Below are 18,047 nucleotides of genomic sequence, written 5' to 3'. Positions count from 1 at the left end.
CGTAGTTTCTCCTAAACGAGAGAGACTTTATGATATATTACCATGAAGTATGTACCCAGTCCTCGCCTCGGTGAATTGGTGAAGTGACCGAGCGTGTTCGAACTTTGCAATTTTCTTGTAACTTTCTCTTAGTTTTTCACATATTTGGAGTCAGTTTTCACCAATAAGCCTGGACGAAGTTTTTTCCATTCCTTCCTCGTTCAGTCCTCCACCTGTGTGAAGAATTCTCGTTGATCTTTACATGACGTAGAAACCGAATCTGCTTGTCTGCACCGCGCGAAAATCATGTTTGTAGCTCGTGAAATACCTGCAGAACACAAAGATTTAATTCATGATGTGTCATATGATTATCATGGAAGAAGAATGGCTACATGCTCCAGTGATCAGAGCGTGAAGGTAAGGATTTAACAAATAAACTTTTTCAGTTTCAACAGGTTCAACTTTCTGCTATTTTCGTATCACTGGCTGAGAATTTGTATATGTTGCAGTGGTTCAATTTTTTCCTTGGTACAATTTGTATTTTCCTTTGTTTTATATTCATAATTTGTCACATATGTATATTACCATACACCAGAACAATGGGAAATACCAAATTCTACCAAGAGTAAAACTGAACCACAACACATCTCTAACGTTTGTTAATTAAACTAAGTGACTAACTAACTGTCTAACTGAACTATCTAATTTACTGGTTAACTGACTAACTAAAAGTCTAATTCATGCTACTGAAACCAGGATAACTTATGTCCTGATGGGCCACTAGGCTTGAACACAGACTTTACCTATAGTTTAGAAATACTTTCAGCAGTATTTGACCTAGGCTTAATTTCCAGCCATTTTGCAACTCCCAAAAAGGACTAGACATTGAGCCAATATTTGACCAGGTTAGAGTACAAACAAATGCCCACTGTGCTGTGATGCGCACTGCCTGGTGTACATCTGATAAGCGTGTTATTTAATAACAGGTATGGGATCTTGGAGAGGATGGTCAGTGGCATTGCACAGCAAGTTGGAAGGTTGGTTTAAAAAAGAATACATATAATTCACAAAAAGGGGTTCTTTAATTGACCAGAGATACTACATGGCCGAGTTTCTCAAAGTGTGCAAATAACAGGAAATATCTAGATCCACCTTAATAAAAGATTATGGTATTTTTGAGGGGAGAGGAGTATTAAATTTTGATAGCTGGGGAAGTATGATCAAGTTAAACTGGAGTGGGGGTTTAAAAACTTACAATGCACATTGGAAGGGTATTGAAAATTTATGAACAACTTAGTAGACAGTAGGATGCAAAGAAATGAAATTTTTTAGGTTGCCCTTTGGACAAGTTGGAACTATATTGTGAACACATTGAATTAAATGTTAAGTTTAACGCTGGAAAGTTCAATGTAAAATACTAAACGTTTCGGCAGTGCTGGCTGCCTTCATCAGTAGTAGTAGTAAAAAAATGTTACTACTACTACTGATGAAGGCAGCACTGCCGAAATGTTTAGTATTTTACATTGAACTTTCCAGCGTTAAACTTAACATTTAATCCAATGTGTTCATTTAAGTTAACGCTGCGTGGGACATTTTCGTTTTTTTGGAACTATGTTGTGTCTAACCCAACTACCTTTTTCATTCCATAACTGACTAAAAAGATGTTTATAGCCCGCCAGGAAAATGATGAATTAAATCCATGCATAGGGGAAAAGAGCTCTTTTGCCTTGTTATCTCATAATGTTAACTTCTGTTTGGTTTTCCTTTGAGTGACAAAAGTAATTCACATTAATTTTTGCTTTAGTATTCCATAAATACATGTACACTTACTGATTGGTTGAAAAATCATATCAATTGTGAATAGTCCCACACTTTCCCCTTGCTTTGTACCAATGAATGATTTGCCACTAAGCAGTCCTGTGTTTTGCGTAGAGGATTCTTGGATCGCTAGGTGGCAAACATTGCAAGTCACTAGAAGAAAATATATGGCGAAAAATTGTTTTGACGTTCAAAAATACGATTTTGGGGAGAGATCAACGCTTTTTCGCCAGTATTTTATCAGAAATGGATTTGCCCCTTGTGATTTGCCAGAGTGATTGCTTTGGTTTCAAGAAACTCATTTAGAAACCACTCTTATTCACCTGTTTTATACATTTTATCCCACACTGATTATCTGCCCAGGCTGGGCCCCAACGATTGTTTCTACTTGGAAACTTATGAATATGACTTGTATTTTTCAGACCCACTCAGGTTCAGTGTGGAAAGTAACTTGGGCTCATCCAGAATTTGGCCAGGTGTTAGCATCTTGTTCTTTTGATAGAACTGCTGCTGTCTGGGAAGAGCAAGGTACTACAAACTTACATGGCTTCATTACACCTGCTTTCAGTGTTACGTGCATAGCCGCTTCCTGTTGACAACCATCTTTTGACATGCTGAACAAACATCACAAATCAAAATCTACGGGCGCTTTCCATTCGACCAAAAAATCCGGTAATTTCGGAACAAGGACGAAAGGTACAGAAATTTCCTGGGAAAGTTTCCAGAAAATCCGGAAAGTGTTGACTTTCCGAAATGCGAACCATTCAACCAAAAACCCCGGAAATTCCAGAAGCAAAATCAAATGGAACTGAAAGTTCCCGGAAATTGTTTTCGAAAATTTGGGTCTACCTTGCAAGGTTGTCCTCTTTTCCGGAAATTTTGGAAAAAGCTACCATTTTACACTCAGCCTAAGTTCCTTCGGTAGAAAATTTAGCGATTTGTGCAGCTGATAGCAGCTATATGTGTTAAGGAAGCATTCTTGAAACTCCAAATAAAAAATTTAGGTGAACTCGGTTGTTTTTCATTGTTGTTTTGCAGGCGGCAGCATAGAAATGTACAAATATTTATAACGCGCGTGCAGGCTACGCTCATTAAACTTTTTGGGTTGGCGACTATTTCGTTGCTTGTAGTGTGCCTTTTGAAAGGTTCCTGTATTTGTGGCCACGATGTCATTCATGGAGTTTATTTTCAGTGCTCAGAATGCTTTTTATTTGCAAAAATAGCGAGTTATATTACTTATATGTGCAGGAAACCAGCCACAGTGCATTATTTTAATACACCGTAGAAATTTCCATATTTGACGCACTACCTGACCATATGCAAAGTTTGCTTTGCCTTCAGTGCAGTCAACCGGAAAAGTTGAAAAATGCTGTTCCATTTGCCACTGGAATTTTCTGGAAACTGAAACCAGAAGTTTTGGTCGAATGGAAAGCGCCCTACATGTACCAATCACAGCCCACTAGCATGACCTTCTGAAATTGTGGCTCATTTGCATGAAACCAACACTGGTATGCATTGATTTTAATTGGCTCATTTCAAACAGCACGTCGAAAGACGATGTCGAAAGATGGATGTAAAATGATAGCGATATGTAAGCATGTAACACTGAAAGCAGGTGTAATGGAACTGTGTACTAACAAAGTTCCATCATTGCTAACAAACTATTCCTTGTCATCAGTCCATGTGCACCTGTCATTTTCCAGCCACAAGTCTTATATAGAGTGTTTGCATGCCATTTACAACTGTAGTCAAAACAAGAATTTAGTATAATGGTAGTTATACCCAGTACATTTACATGTAGAACAACAACAACAACTTTATTACCAAAAAGACTTACATACAACAAAATTGTATGCGTATTGAGCTTGTTTGTCCATAGCAGATCTTAAGTCGCCGATTGATCTCTTTTCGCAAATAAGCGGAGTCACTTCTCAGGCGTTTATTTTCTCGAGTTAAAGTGTTAGCATGACAACCGCTTACCGAACTTACAACAAATTGAAATACACACTCAGTATACTAATTATTTAAACTTATGGGGGCATATTTGACAGGCATTTACCAGTTGTTAATTTAGATTCATACTCCAGTTGATGTGTATGCTGTGGACCTTTCAATTTTTTGTTTGACGTTTGCTTTTTCAGACCACTTTCAATTTTTAATTTTCTTTGTCAAGAATCACACTAATCTGAGAAACATCCTAATTGTATATATTGTACATAGTTCGGTTTTACCCAAGGTATAATTTGGCACTTTCCAAACTGGGTAAAATTCATTTACATGACTTTTGTATGGAATGTTCAATTTCTTATCCACAGTCCATTAATTAAAAGTCAATTCAAACAAGATTTTCAGCATTAAAAATAAGTTTTTGTACTCTCAGTTGTAGGGTCTGGTGATGGTATATCACAAGGTCAAAGCCACTGGGTAAGCTATATCATGTCGCGACGGAAGTTATTAAACAGGGTTCCAAAAGGGTCCCAAAGGGGCTTAGGGGTACAGGACTCTGGGCCAAAATAGCCAGTCTCCAGGGAGGGCACTGGATATGTCCCAAAAATTCACTCCAGGCTCTGCGGTAAATGTTTCAGGGCTGTACTCATCATCATCGTCATTTTCATGATCATCAAAACAACATGGTGTTATGACACCAATAGTGCGAGGGGCTCTACTGCAGCAAAATAACATTAGGGTTTCAAGCAGCAAATTAATAGGTCTTGAGGTTCCACAAAAAAAAAATGCCCCATTCCCTGTGCTCTTTGGAACCCTGATTATTACAGGGCTATTCAAAAGTTTAGTGTTACATGATGGAATGTTTCCAGTCCCTTGTTAGTAATGAAATTAATATATGGCTAAGTATTTTTGCTTTGTTTGTCCTAAGAAGCGTTTCTGACTATCCTTTTTTCAGGTGAAAAGAACTTCACTTGTAGATAGTAGAACCTCTGTAACAGATGTCAAGTTTGCTCCAAAACATTTAGGATTACAACTGGTAAGGCACAAGAATGTGGAGCTCTGTAAAAGGCTTCTTTCGATATATTAAAATTCAGCTTGGTAGCAAGGTCTAGAGGACAGAAACAAAAGAAATTTTACAAGTATGTTTTTTCATTTCTTCTGTTTGTGTCCTCTAGGCCTTGCTGCCAAGCGAATTTTTAATATATGGAAAGAAGCCCGGTACATACCAGTAGCTGATCTAGGGGAGGAGCCTGGGGCACCTGGGTCCCCTCCTGTACACACAAAAGCCCCCCCCCCCCCCCAGTTCATGGTCTGGATCAGCCACTAATGATAGACACTGTACTTTTCCTTGTATTTTGTCATGCCCTTTTAACTTTTTTGTTACCTAACCTCTGATGTGAAAGGGTTTTTTAGGTTATTAGATCGTCTCCAGAGCTAAGTTTCTAATCTTAGAAAAACTTCTTTTTTTAAAAATAATACCGGTAATTTTGGTTTGATGTTTTTCCAGGCCACATGTTCAAAGGATGGAACTGTAAGAATCTATGAAGCTCCTGACATCATGAATTTAAGTCAGTGGCAATTACAGGTGTGTGGACATGAATGAATGAATGATATAGGTGCTTATATAGCGCATTTACAAAGCTCAATGTGCTTCACAGTTAGAATTTTATTGGATGAGACCGGACATCAGCATCACATAGTCTATCAGAAAAAATATAAGTTATGTCAGTGAGGCTATTAGAAAACTTAGAGGGAGCCCATGCCAACTCATTATGGTATCCAAGTGGACCAGCTCATTGTTTTCATGTTATACATGTATCAAGAAGAATGTTTATCTTGTAAGAAAATAATGGTTAGAAAATGAGTTGAACTGCATCCTGAGACATCATTGTATGCAATGATACCACTTTGACCTATTGGCAGACAGATGATCAAATATATCACAAACTTATTGTAAAATAAAGCTACAACTTACAGAATTTTGCATTGCATTGCAGAATAGTTATTATTCTGCCTCTTCCCTCCCCTTCCCCTTTCAAAGTTGTTGCCTGCCTGAATTTTGGATTACATTTCAACCTATAACATTGATCAGGGGGAAAGAAGAGAAGGAGGGACACTTCTTGCAAATGGTTGTGGGTTTACACCTGCTTTCAGTGTTATGTGCATAGCAGCTTTGTTTTGAGATCCATATTTCGATATCATCTTTCAACCTGCTGTCTGAAATGAGCCAATCAAAACCAATGCATTCTCACTGATGTTTGTTTTATGCAAATGAGCCACAAGTTCACAAGGTCATGCTAGTGGGCTGTGATTAGTGGATTTTGATCCTTCATGCTTGTTTATGTGGAAAGGTGGATGTCGAAAGCCAGCTGCTATGCATGTAACACTTAAAGCGGATATAATTTTTTAGTCAACATCTAAGAAAAGATCTTCAACTCTTTTGTAGAATGAAATCCAACATAAATTAAGCTGCAGCTGTGTATCATGGAACTTATCAAGGTACAAAGAAGAATAAACATGTCAAATTTATCCATCGTTATTGTTGGCTTAGTTTCAACCAGAGATGTTATAGACTTGTTTGACAAGGGTCAAATTGGATTTCAGTTCTAGGCTAAATTATCTGTTTTAACTTTAAGAAAATCTTTTACCCCAGTAATCACTCAAAACGATTTGAATTTATTTGGATTTCCTTTTCATGAATTTAAACTATTATGTTATTGTAAAAGTATTATCTCCAGGTTGAAACAGATTAACCTTGGTTGAAAAGTGAAAACCAAATTGACCTGCAACATCACCAGTGTTTGCTTTGTGCTTTAATTCAGTGTCCATGTGTGGCGCCTTACACTGGATCACTCTTTAACGTCCCTTTATAGGCCTGTGCTGTCCCATTTTGGTAATCTTAAATCAGCCATCTTATATCACAGAAAATTGAGTTTAACAAAAAATAATTTACTGGTAAGATAAGACATGGCTTCTAAACTAAAGATTGCTTAAAACCTATGGCATTTAGAAATTATTTGTTACCAAAGAACTGAGTTTTAATTATACATGTACTAAGTAGATTTTTCCAGGTACAATGTAATATATTTTAGTGTAAACCTTGGAACAAATGCCACTAAGCATAACATACATGTATGTCATCCTTATTTAGGGTACATGCACCAATGCTTGCTGTAGGCAGTGATGACCCAAACACTAGTGCAGGAGGCAAAGTTCAAATACATGAATACAATGAAGCAAGCAGGTTTGTGCAGTGTGTACCCGTAATCTAAAAAAAAGAACATGCGACTATTTTGAGGCTAAAATTCAAGTTGTGTTCTTTTTCCTCATTTGAAACTTATAACTAGTTTTCTTATTTATTTGGAAGTAAATGTCAGTCCTTTTTTTCGACGTTTTTGCTTGTTTACAAGCTAAAAACATAGAATAGGGGTTATGTGAACAAAATTTGGAACCACATATTTGTAAACTCTCAAGGGACGTTTTTAATTTCTCAAGGGATTGTTTAAATTTCTCAAGGGATTACTTTCCGCTGTGGGTGATCACTTGCGATCTCGTGGGAAAAAAACGTGACTTGTCACATTTACAAACGTTAACGGCCTTAAACACATTGAACAGCGGTCTACCTATAACAATTCAAATATGGGCGTCGCAAAAACAAAGCGTGGAACGCATATTTTGCTGTTTCATTTGCTAATTTCGCTGCCGTAATCGACTGCCTCGAAAAGTCCTTGCAATTTTAAAGTATAGAATTGTCAGATCTCGGTGAAATTTGCACTGTTTATTTGTGTAATGTTAAGGAATATGTGTATAAATACCCGGCGCAGACGAGCCATTTTTGACAAAATTATATGGCTGCATTTCCTCCGCGAAGATAGGAAATTGTTAAACTAAACTACAAAGAAACTGTAATGATAAGTTCGAAGAACAATGCACAGGATAAACCTTCGACTCATACTTCATGCAAAAACGTCGATATCTCGAAGAGACTTTGATTTTCTTATTGTACTGTAAGAAATAACTAATATGCCAACTTCTTAATGATGTCACTCTCAATGAAGTGTTTTGGTAAGTCATTTTAAAAATAAAGCATAGAAAAAGACTTTTTTAGAATCTTTTCATAACAAGTTTTGGTTGATTTATTACTTCTTAGTACAACATAAGCGACAGAGCAGGGGGGCAGGGGGGCTGTAGCCTCCCCCCCCCCCCAAACAAGATATTCTGTCTTGTGAGTGTGTTCAATCATCTTTGATACTTCCTTGGAAGTCTTCTGGAAACTTCGTTCATCTTCAGGAAAGTTGGTAAACTGATTGGAAACATTTCATAAGACCTTCAAAGAATCAGAGAATCTTTGGAAATCTTTGGTCAAGAAAATGCTCAGAAAACAAAAAGTTGCCTTAAATATGAAAACCTGCCAAATATTTTTTTGGGACAGTCTTACCCCATCCCCCCCCCCCCCCCCCCGCCCCCATGTTTCTAAACGCTCTGCTGCCTCTGTATGATATTATGCACCTCCTGGAATGTTGTTCTTTTTTCGTCTCTAAGTGTTCCTGTCACTTGAGGGTCATCGCCGTCCTCACACTGACATTATTTACATAATTTATTTACTTTCAGAAAATGGCACCGATTGGAAACACTTATGGCAATAACAGAAGCTGTACATGATGTTGCTTTTGCTCCAAATTTAGGAAGGTAAATTAGTTCCTTAACTGCAATTGAAAATTGTGATAGAGTTATTGAAACACAGACATGTCTGAGTCTGTTAGAGAGCTCGTGCTCCACTCACTGACAACTGTTTAAAGGTCTGGATCATGACAGAAAACAAAGATAAACGGTCTTATTATTTATTCTAATAATGATGGCTTTATAAGGCTCTATTTCCCAGTTAGGGAAAAGAAAAAGATTGTGATGATGATAATGACAACGATGATGATGAATGATTGAGTCATTGTTCTTATAGCCAGTGTTTTGTTCTTTGGGACTGTTAATACTTAGCATTTTAAATGTTCTTTGTTGTTGTTTTTGTTGTTCTGCATGGCTTTTAGATCGTATCATCTTTTGGCTATTGCTTCCAAGGATGTTCGTATTATGATGCTCAAACCATATGGGTAAGATTTATTACAGGTCAGATTGAACTTTTGTATGTGAAAAGTACTGCACTCCACATATATAGTATATAAGTTACATTCAGATTGTTTTACAAGTTATTTGTCACTGTAATACTTTGTTGTGGAGGTGATATTTTTTTTTTTCATTTTGAATCTGACAGAGAGCAAGGAACAGGGGTAGGAGGAAATGTCGCCAAACTTGACATCAGCCTGTCGGCACAATTCCTCGACCACGAGTCCCAGGTAACATTTAAATCAACCTATTATTTTATTTTTAATGCCTTCAAGTCCAGCAGATGGTAACATAGACATAGAGGATAATACATGGTTGCGTGGAGATATGAAATTTATCTTCGAGTGTTCAATCCGATATGGAATCCTGAAATGAAAATTGGCTCAAAAATTGGGAGTTCGAGATTTTAAATCAGGTTAAAATTGCTGTGTTTGACTGAAGGAAGGGAAACAATTTTTGGTTTAAGTTATCAGAAAGTTTGAGAAATCAAGGGTTTGAGAAATGGGTTTTCCAGTGTATTACAGTGTGAATCAGTAAACCGTGAACACTTAACTCTAACTTTCATATGTAAATTTTTGCAAAAAATCGTTGAATGATAGCTCAAACTCAGGGCTCGAGACTAACGGTAGCCAACTAGCCAAAGGCTAGTAGAAATGCAGTTTTGGCTAGTAGATTTTGGACTTTCACTAGCCAAAATGGCCAGTGGAAATTTCAGGCAGTTTTGTGAAGAAAAAAACCTGCAAATTGAAAATGACTCTGAGGGAACAAAACTAACAAGTACACTGTTGACATATATCAAAGAATGTGGACAAGCTGAAGTTACCGAAAAGGGAACAAACAATCATTGATAGCTTCTTTAAGGACTTTTTGGTGACGAAAGCAACAAGTGAAAGAAAACTGCTTCTGCTAATTATTAGCCGACCTGGGAAATCGAGCATTATGTGTAGGTTGCAACGTTAATCAGTGATTGGGTAAGATTGCATGAACAAACGAGGGTGAGAGGTCACGTACGTGAACGCTTTCAAAAAAGCTTTCATGTACACATTTAAGATTCCATTACGTTGGATACCCGAGATTATTCTGCAGTGGGTAGGAGCAAAAAAGCGAGGAAAAGACCAAACGAAGACAGCAAAATGCCTCCATGTCGCATGGTGCTTAATTCTTTCCTGGAACAGCAATGTGGTGTCCAAACAATGGGTATCGAATTTCAAAGGGTCCACAGGATCGGAAAGCCTCATGATGATGGAAGCCCTAGAGCAATAATCGCTCGGTTTCTTAGATATAGCGACAGAGAAGCAGTTTTCTCAAAAGGAAAGTCGTTGAAAGATTCCGGGTATAGGATCGCTGCAGACCTGCCAAAAGAAATAGTTAACCGAAGGAAGCTCCAGTCGAAGAAGCTGGTCGATGCAAGAAAAGCGGGTAAGATCGCGTATTTCAGCCGCGCTGAACCTGATAAATTGTATATCGATGGACACTTAAACCCACTTTAATTATTGACGTTTACTTTTTTGTTTGGATTGTTTGATGCCTATATTTAGGCACAGCTTGAACTTATATTGAACGCGAATTTGTAACTAGATAAGCTTGCCTCAGTCGTAAATGGCCTTGCTTTCTCCTTATTATGATTTAATAGACGAAGTTATGGGGAACAAATAACCGTTATAATCATCATTTCCCCTCTCCGCTTAGTTTTCGTATTTAGTTTGTGTTTATTTTTATGTTGTTTTTTGTTTCAATTAATTTCCTCGAGTCGTTCTACGGTGGCACAACAGTGTTTCTGGTCACCTTTTATGTTCTGTCGTTTTCGTTATTCGTTAGTGTCTTGTAGGGTGTTAATTGCAAATGCAATAAGGGAGAGTGTTAATTTTTTTTTTTCCGCAAACAAACGCCTGCTTTACGCAATATTTTTCTTCACAACTTTTGTATGGAAATGAATTCAGGTAACGCTTTTTGTTATTCCATTGACAGCTGCATTGGTGGCCTTTTACAAATTCTAAAAGTTGTGGTAAAATCATGACAGCAAGCAACTTTGCATTTAAACTATTATCCTTAAATGCTCGTGGGATTCGTTCTTTTGAAAAACGGAAAGCAGTATTTGGATGGGTAATGAGACAACAAGTCGACATTTGCTTTATTCAGGAAACCTATAGTACTAAGGAAGTTGAAAATGTTTGGAAAAAGCAGTGGAAGGGTGAGATGTATTTCTCGCATGGTTCTGTACATAGCAGAGGCGTGCTTGTTTTAATTAAAAATAATTTGGAATTCCAAATCAAGTCCATGCGGCAGGACAAAGAGGGTCGTTTTATTTTTCTCGAGGCGCTGGTGCAAGATCAAAAGTTTTTATTAGTAAACATCTATGCTCCAAACAAAACGAGTGAGCAAACTCACTTTTTCGACAAAATCAAGGAGGAATTGGATAACATTGATATAGATGACGACTGTAGAATAATCATTGGGGGAGATTTTAATGTTATTTTAGACCCCAACCTTGATGGTTGTGGGGGCAAACCAAAATTAAAGGAATCAGCTAAGCAGATTGAGAATATTTGCTTACTGTACGATCTAGTAGACATTTGGCGACTTAGGAACCCAGGAATAAGACGTTTTACTTGGACACAGAAAACTCCTGTGATCCAAAGGAGGCTTGATTTTTGGTTAACCGATAATGCCTTGCAGGAGGAGATCGATCAGGTGAGCATTATTCCTTCCATAAAGTCTGATCACTCAGCCATTCTGTTGTCAGTTAATGGAATAGAAGAAAAATCACACGGTCCTTCCTTCTGGAAGTTCAATGCAAGTTTATTAGATGACAATGACTATGTAGCTCTAATAAACGATAGATACCAGGTTTGGGTTGACGAATTTAGGGATATACAAGATCCCAGATTGCTTTGGGATCTCATTAAATTCAAAATTAGACAGGAGACAATTTCATACAGTAAACGCAAAGCGAGGGAAAGGAAGGCGAAATTGACATCTCTAGAGGAAAAATTGACAATCCTTCAAGAGCTTTGTGACCAGGATCCATCTACGGATAATCTGAATAGGCTAGAGATTTTGAAAACCGAGTATGACCTTCAATATGAATACATTGCACAAGGCGCTATAATCCGTTCAAGGGCAAGATGGTACGAGCAAGGAGAGAAAAGCAACAAGTATTTTTTGAACTTGGAGAGCTCTAGGGGTAAAAAGAGCACAATCCGAAAGATTCTTAAGGAGGATCAATCTCTGACAACGATTCCCAAAGAAATAATGGCCGAACTTAGAAGTTTCTACTCAAATCTTTACCAAGTGAACTCTACTGGAGAAAGTGAAGCCTCATTAGACGCATTTCTTAACAGCGTATCCTTACCCACACTGTCTGAAATACAGAAAGAGAAGTGTGAGGTAGAATTGACTATCGGTGAATGTTTCAACATCTTGAATGGTTTTCAAAAGAACAAAACACCTGGTAACGACGGCCTTACAACGGAATTTTACTTAGCCTTTTGGCCTATTCTTGGAAAACATTTGGTAGCTTGTCTCAATTATGCACATAATCACGGAGAGTTATCTAACTCTCAGAAACAAGCGGTGATCACTTTATTAGAAAAGAAAGGAAAAGATAAAAGGCTGATCAAAAATTGGAGACCGATTTCCTTAATTAATGTGGACACCAAAATAGCCTCCAAAGCGCTAGCTAAACGATTAGAGAATATACTTCCTGACTTGATTCATTACAACCAAAACGCTTATGTGAAAGGAAGATCAATATTTGACGCCGTCAGGACCATTGATGATGTATTAGAATATACAAAATGTAGTGATCAGTCGGGTATCCTTGTAACAATTGATTTTGAGAAAGCGTTCGATTCTTTGGACCATAGATTCTTATTGAAGGTCCTTCGCACATTCAATTTCGGACCATCTTTTATTCAGTGGATTCGCACCTTTTACTCAAACGTGTCTAGTTGCGTAATAAATAATGGATTTGCGACAAGTTACTTTAATGTTGACCGTGGTGTGAGACAAGGGGATCCGTTATCCCCTCTCTTGTTCATTCTTAGTTTAGAAGTTCTAGCTTGCAGTATTCGACAAAATGACAAGATTCAAGGGATCAAAATTGAGGATGAAGTTGTGAAAATCTCTCTTTTTGCGGATGACATGACATGTTTTTTGAGGAATAAGTCTTCGTATGAGAACCTGATTGTTAATTTAGATCTGTTTTCGAGATTCTCAGGTTTAAAATTAAATGAGGAAAAAACAGAATTTTTTTGCTTAGGGGTCCAAAATTTGTCTAAATCACCTTCCTATGAATTTAAACGCTCAATTAAGATTTTAGGCGTACACTTTGATTATGATCAACTTTCTAGGAAAAAGGATAATTTCGAGGCAATTATAAAGTCTATTAAAAAAACATTAGGCATGTGGAAATGGAGGGGACTCACACTTATAGGAAAGATACAAATCGTTAAATCTTTTGCTATTCCGAAATTTATGTCGAAAGCGTCGCTTATTCATGTGTCTAAAGATCTCATACAGGCAGTCAATAAAGAACTTTACAGCTTTATTTGGAAAGGAAAGGATAAGGTTAAACGGTTAGCTTTGATTAATTGCATTGAAAATGGAGGGCTTAAGATGCTGGATATAGAATCTATGGTTCTAGCGCAAAGAATAATGTGCGTGAAGAAGTATATTGAGGACTATGTTAGTCCCTGGAAGATCTTCTTAAACCACTATTTGAAAAAACTAGGCGGAAAGTTCATTTTGCAGTGTCATTTTGATTGCCCAAAATTGCCCATATTTTTACCCGAGTTTTACAAAGATTGTCTTGCTGCGTGGTCAACTCTTTCGAGTAAAGAAGTGGTTTCGTACGGGGATGTTATGAACCAATACTTGTGGAATAATAAAAACATTCTATGTGAAGGTAAATCTTTATATCATGCCTTTTTCCGCATAAACTGTGGGATAAGCAAAATCGGAGATTTAGTCTCTAAAGACAATACGTTTCTGGAAAGTGATAAAGTTCTCAGGTCAAAACTATCACCTAGCCAATTTTTCCTTTTAATGGGAGTAGTCAGTGCCATTCCAAAGGAATGGCGCTCCATTATCAAGGGTGAGAGTATATACCGTGAACCATACTCCTGCCCTGCAAATTCTTTTGAAGTGCCAATAAAGGGCGAAATGTTGGATATTTCTAACATTCCCTCCAAAATAGTTTATGAAGAGTTTCTTTCTCGTAAAGTAATTCCTCCTACTGCCCAAAAGAAATTTAAAAATGACTATCCAAATCTCTCCGTCGATTGGAAGAAAATCTATTCTCTAGCGTTTAGTGTTACTTTGGATACAAAGTTAAGAGCTTTTCAGTACAAATTACTAAACCATATTGTGTATACAAATGACAGACTTTATAAATTTAAGATTGTAGACTCGCCATTATGTGCTTTCTGTTACTCTGAAGATGAATCCCTCGAGCATTTATTGTTTCTTTGTAAAGCAAGCGAGGTATTCTGGAAAGAGGTATTGTCGTGGTTGGCCATCCATAAGAATGAAGTTTTAAATTTTTCTCTCACCGATGTTTTGTTTGGTAAGTTTGATATCGATACAGACTCTATGGTAGTTAACCATATTCTTCTTCTTGGAAAATATTTTATTTATAGGTGTAAGCTTGATAAGATTAAACCCTCTTTACCAGTTTTTAAGGCTAAATTAAGAGCTACTCTTAAATTAGAATTTTACATTGCCAGGAAAAAAGGTACACTTGCTCAACATTACAGAAAATGGAATATCTTTATTCCTGTATTAAGTTAGACTATTTCCTTTTTCCACTCTACCTTTTAAAAAAACTCCACCGAAAATATTTAGGTCACTCTATTTTTTCGAAACCTGCTTTTTGACCTTTTGTTTAGAAAGCTGGTGTTTGCTTTGCATGTCTCTTTTTTCTTCTGCTCTCCATAGCATAATATACCTTGTTTATTTTTTAACGTGCTTTGTTTGTAGTAAGTAATGTTAAGCTTGTAATAATTTATTGTTGTAGTGTAAGTAAGTATTGTATTAGTGTAAGTAAGTAGCGTTAGGACTGTAAGTAATGTTTAAATTGTAAGTAGTGTTTCTTTTTTCTTTGTAATTTTGTACTGTATGTTTGTATGGCAAGAAATTAAAAATATTAAAAAAAAAAAAAAAAAAAAAAAAAAAAAAAATGCCTCCATGAAAACGCAAGTTTTTGTCTTCGTGGAATACAGACTTTCCATGGATTTGGGAAGATAAACCTATTTTGTCCGATTTGTCACTGTCTTTTGTCTCCGTTGGCTTGGGAGAAAAAAAAAAAGAAAACCATGCTTGAAAGTTCTGGCTAGTAGAATATTGGTTTTGGCTAGTGAAATCAAAGGTGTCACTAGCCACTAGGCTAGTTAGCAAAAAAGTTAGTCTCGAGCCCTGAAACTGCAGAAAATATAAACAAATGAACAGAGATGGAGCCAGCAGGTTATTTTTCATGAATAAGTTGTCAACTTTCTCCATTACTTCCTCATTCAAAGTATAATGAAAGTGTTCACGGTTTTCGTGTTCTCACTGTAACAATTTTATAAAAAAAATAAACTGTGATTGTTGATTGGCCCTACACATCTGGGCTGTTGGAATTAAAAGTGTAAATGATTGTCCTATTATATATAAATGGTAAGGCGGTTAAATTTTGTTGCAGGTTTGGAGAGTTGAGTGGAATGTTACTGGTACAATTCTAGCTTCATCTGGGGACGATGGATGTGTACGATTGTGGAAAGGTATAAACTTGTGATTCACAGTTTTTGAGAAAAAAAGCACAGGAGTAAATGGTTGTTTGGTTTGTTTGTATATCCACTGTCCATCAGTTTGTCTGCCACACAGTTAGCTACATTACCAAGAGGTCCAGTGTTTAAGCCCAGGCTGTTGCCCTTGTTGGACAAAGTGCATACAGTAGCTAGACGAGTTTCTCTACTTCCAGACCTTGCAGGGCCCGGGTTGAAACTCAAAAAGGTCTATACTGGGAGGCTCTGCCCTGAGGTCCAACACCTTACCCTTTTATATACCACTTTGACAGAAAAGGCACGCCTTTCATATACCGGGCTTTTATTGAAAAAGGTACCCCTTTTATAAACATACATGACAGAACATCACCAGACTTAAAACAGGAAGTTTTCTTGATATTTTCATGTAGCACTTAAATAATATTGAAATATTTCCCCTTTCATATCCCTACCCTTTTAGTAGCAGATAAAATATGAGCGGGAGATCTGTATGGGCGTTTACAATGGCGAGCCGATAGGCGAGCCATTGTAAACGGCCATACAGATGGGACACAAATATTTTATTCTACTTGTGAAATGAAAACAATAAATTGAATGCAAAGTATTGTTATGTGAATCAGTAGAGATCTGTATCAAAAGTTAATGAATGCTTATTAGCTGAGCAGGAGTTTGTATCAAAAGTTAATTCTATTGTTTGATTTGTATTGGGGTTTACAGTTGTGTACATGTGATCTAAATATTGTGCTGGGATTGGTTTGCACCCTCATGAATAGTTAATGAATTTTACAATATACCTTATTGGTACTTAATTCCGTGAGTCTTTAATCTTGCCATTTTCGTGAGTCTCAAAAAATTGCAAAATAAATACCCGCAGAATGTATTATTATATTTACCGTAACATATTTGGCCAAATCACGAAAAAACAAAACCCCGCAAAATACTGTTTCGCTAAATCGCGAAATTCAGTACCCTCGAAATTGTTCAAAGGTGAATAAACCTGAAGCCTAAAAAAGATTCCCCTTTTGGGTGGAGCCTCCCTGGGCATTATAGGGAGTATTTCCTCCCCACCCCCAAAAAAACGAGTCCTTGCGCAAAACTTTTACATGAAAATGAATGTGGGTGTAAAACATTTTTTCAATTGAATGGTTTCGTGAGAATACAGTTTGAGACAAACAACAGACATGTTGGAAATGCTCTCATCGTCACTTAGACTGGGGTTTGTTACTTTTTGTGTAGGAGGCGTGGTGGCCTGAATGGTTAGTGCACCGGACTCCTAGTCGCTTAATGCTATCAAACCGGGATAAGCTCTGGCAGTATGGGCCACTCAGCTGGAGGCTTCCCCCTTGTTACTTTTTGTAGGAAAGCAAATAACACGATCATGCAAGACTAAATTGGATGTTCAATCATTACTTTATGCTATGAGGTAACTGCTTTTGTTTGTCTATGATTTCAGCAAACTATCTTAACAACTGGAAGTGTATTGCAGTTTTGCGTGGAGATGGTACACCAGGACCCACAAGTGGACCAAGTATGAACGGACAAGATGCCAAGGTGGCAATGGCATCAGCATACAAGACGCAAACATGGTGGTACACATGATAACAACAACATTTCCTGTTATTTTTGGCACCCGTTTTACTACTTTACACTGTTAAATACAACAAAAAACAGTACATTTATATACAAGTATACAGAGATCAGTAGAAGAAGAATTACATTTTGTAAAAATACACTTCATCCTCCTCTAAGCAGACACTTCACAGTCAGTATAAGTGACCTCCTTTTAGGAGACAACTCTAATAAAAATCTTGTTTTGCTAGATTCAAGTGTACCTCTTGTACGCATGCCTTCAAAGTCAAACTGTGGTATGAAACATTTTAGCACTGACCAGTCTCTCAATTTATTGAGAGTTTGTCTCCTAGCTGAGTGGTATCTGCTTATGAGAGTTTGACTGCCCTTGTAGTACAGAGAGTGTTCAGTGTCTCACTTCAATATGCCTAGATTAGAAGTAAAACACTGTACATATATTGGTAGCAATTTTTCAGACTCAGATCAAAACAGTTTTAATTTCGAGATATTTTGACATGATTTAACTCTAGTTCTCTGTCAGTCGTGTTCTGGTCATGTGATCTTTGACTGTGTGACCATTGTACCATAGTGTATATGATTAGTAGATCTATCTGGCCCCTTGTCGGCATGCTTTTTTTTGGCTAATTCTGTAAAACCTCTATCAGTAATGTACTCTGTATCAAGAGTGGGAAATGAATTCTTTGGTAGATTGCACATCCATGTTTTGGTGGTTCAGTACATTTTTATGTATTCTATTGATCACTTTAAGTGCTGTATTCCGTGTCAACTAATATGGCATAAATTATTAATAATACACACTAGCTACAATAATCTCAGACAATTTGTTGGGACGCT

At 37.1% G+C, this 18,047-nt stretch overlaps 2 protein-coding genes across 2 annotated transcripts in view; one reads left to right on the top strand and one right to left on the bottom strand.

Annotated features, from left to right (window-relative positions):
- The window catches only part of LOC144651269 (leucine-rich repeat-containing protein 69-like), a 204,359-nt gene that overhangs the window by 15,276 nt on the left and 171,036 nt on the right, over positions 1-18,047 (bottom strand). The gene's annotated exons all lie outside the window — the stretch shown is intronic.
- On the top strand, positions 60-17,422 carry LOC144651265 (nucleoporin SEH1-like). Its single transcript, XM_078511200.1, has 13 exons — positions 60-396; positions 966-1,016; positions 2,220-2,325; positions 4,178-4,221; positions 4,700-4,780; positions 5,252-5,329; positions 6,191-6,243; positions 6,896-6,988; positions 8,356-8,433; positions 8,787-8,849; positions 9,011-9,092; positions 15,542-15,620; positions 17,077-17,422. Exons 1-13 carry the CDS (start codon positions 286-288, stop codon positions 17,220-17,222), a joined length of 1,065 nt encoding a protein of 354 aa, XP_078367326.1. The 5' UTR covers positions 60-285; the 3' UTR covers positions 17,223-17,422.

This window comes from Oculina patagonica, chromosome 4 (genome assembly GCF_052425735.1).
Source record: "Oculina patagonica isolate OP01 chromosome 4, crgOcupat, whole genome shotgun sequence".
Classification (NCBI taxonomy): domain Eukaryota; kingdom Metazoa; phylum Cnidaria; class Anthozoa; order Scleractinia; family Oculinidae; genus Oculina; species Oculina patagonica.
Note: the sequence above shows the minus strand (reverse complement) of the source record. Positions and strands in the feature narration are given on the sequence as shown.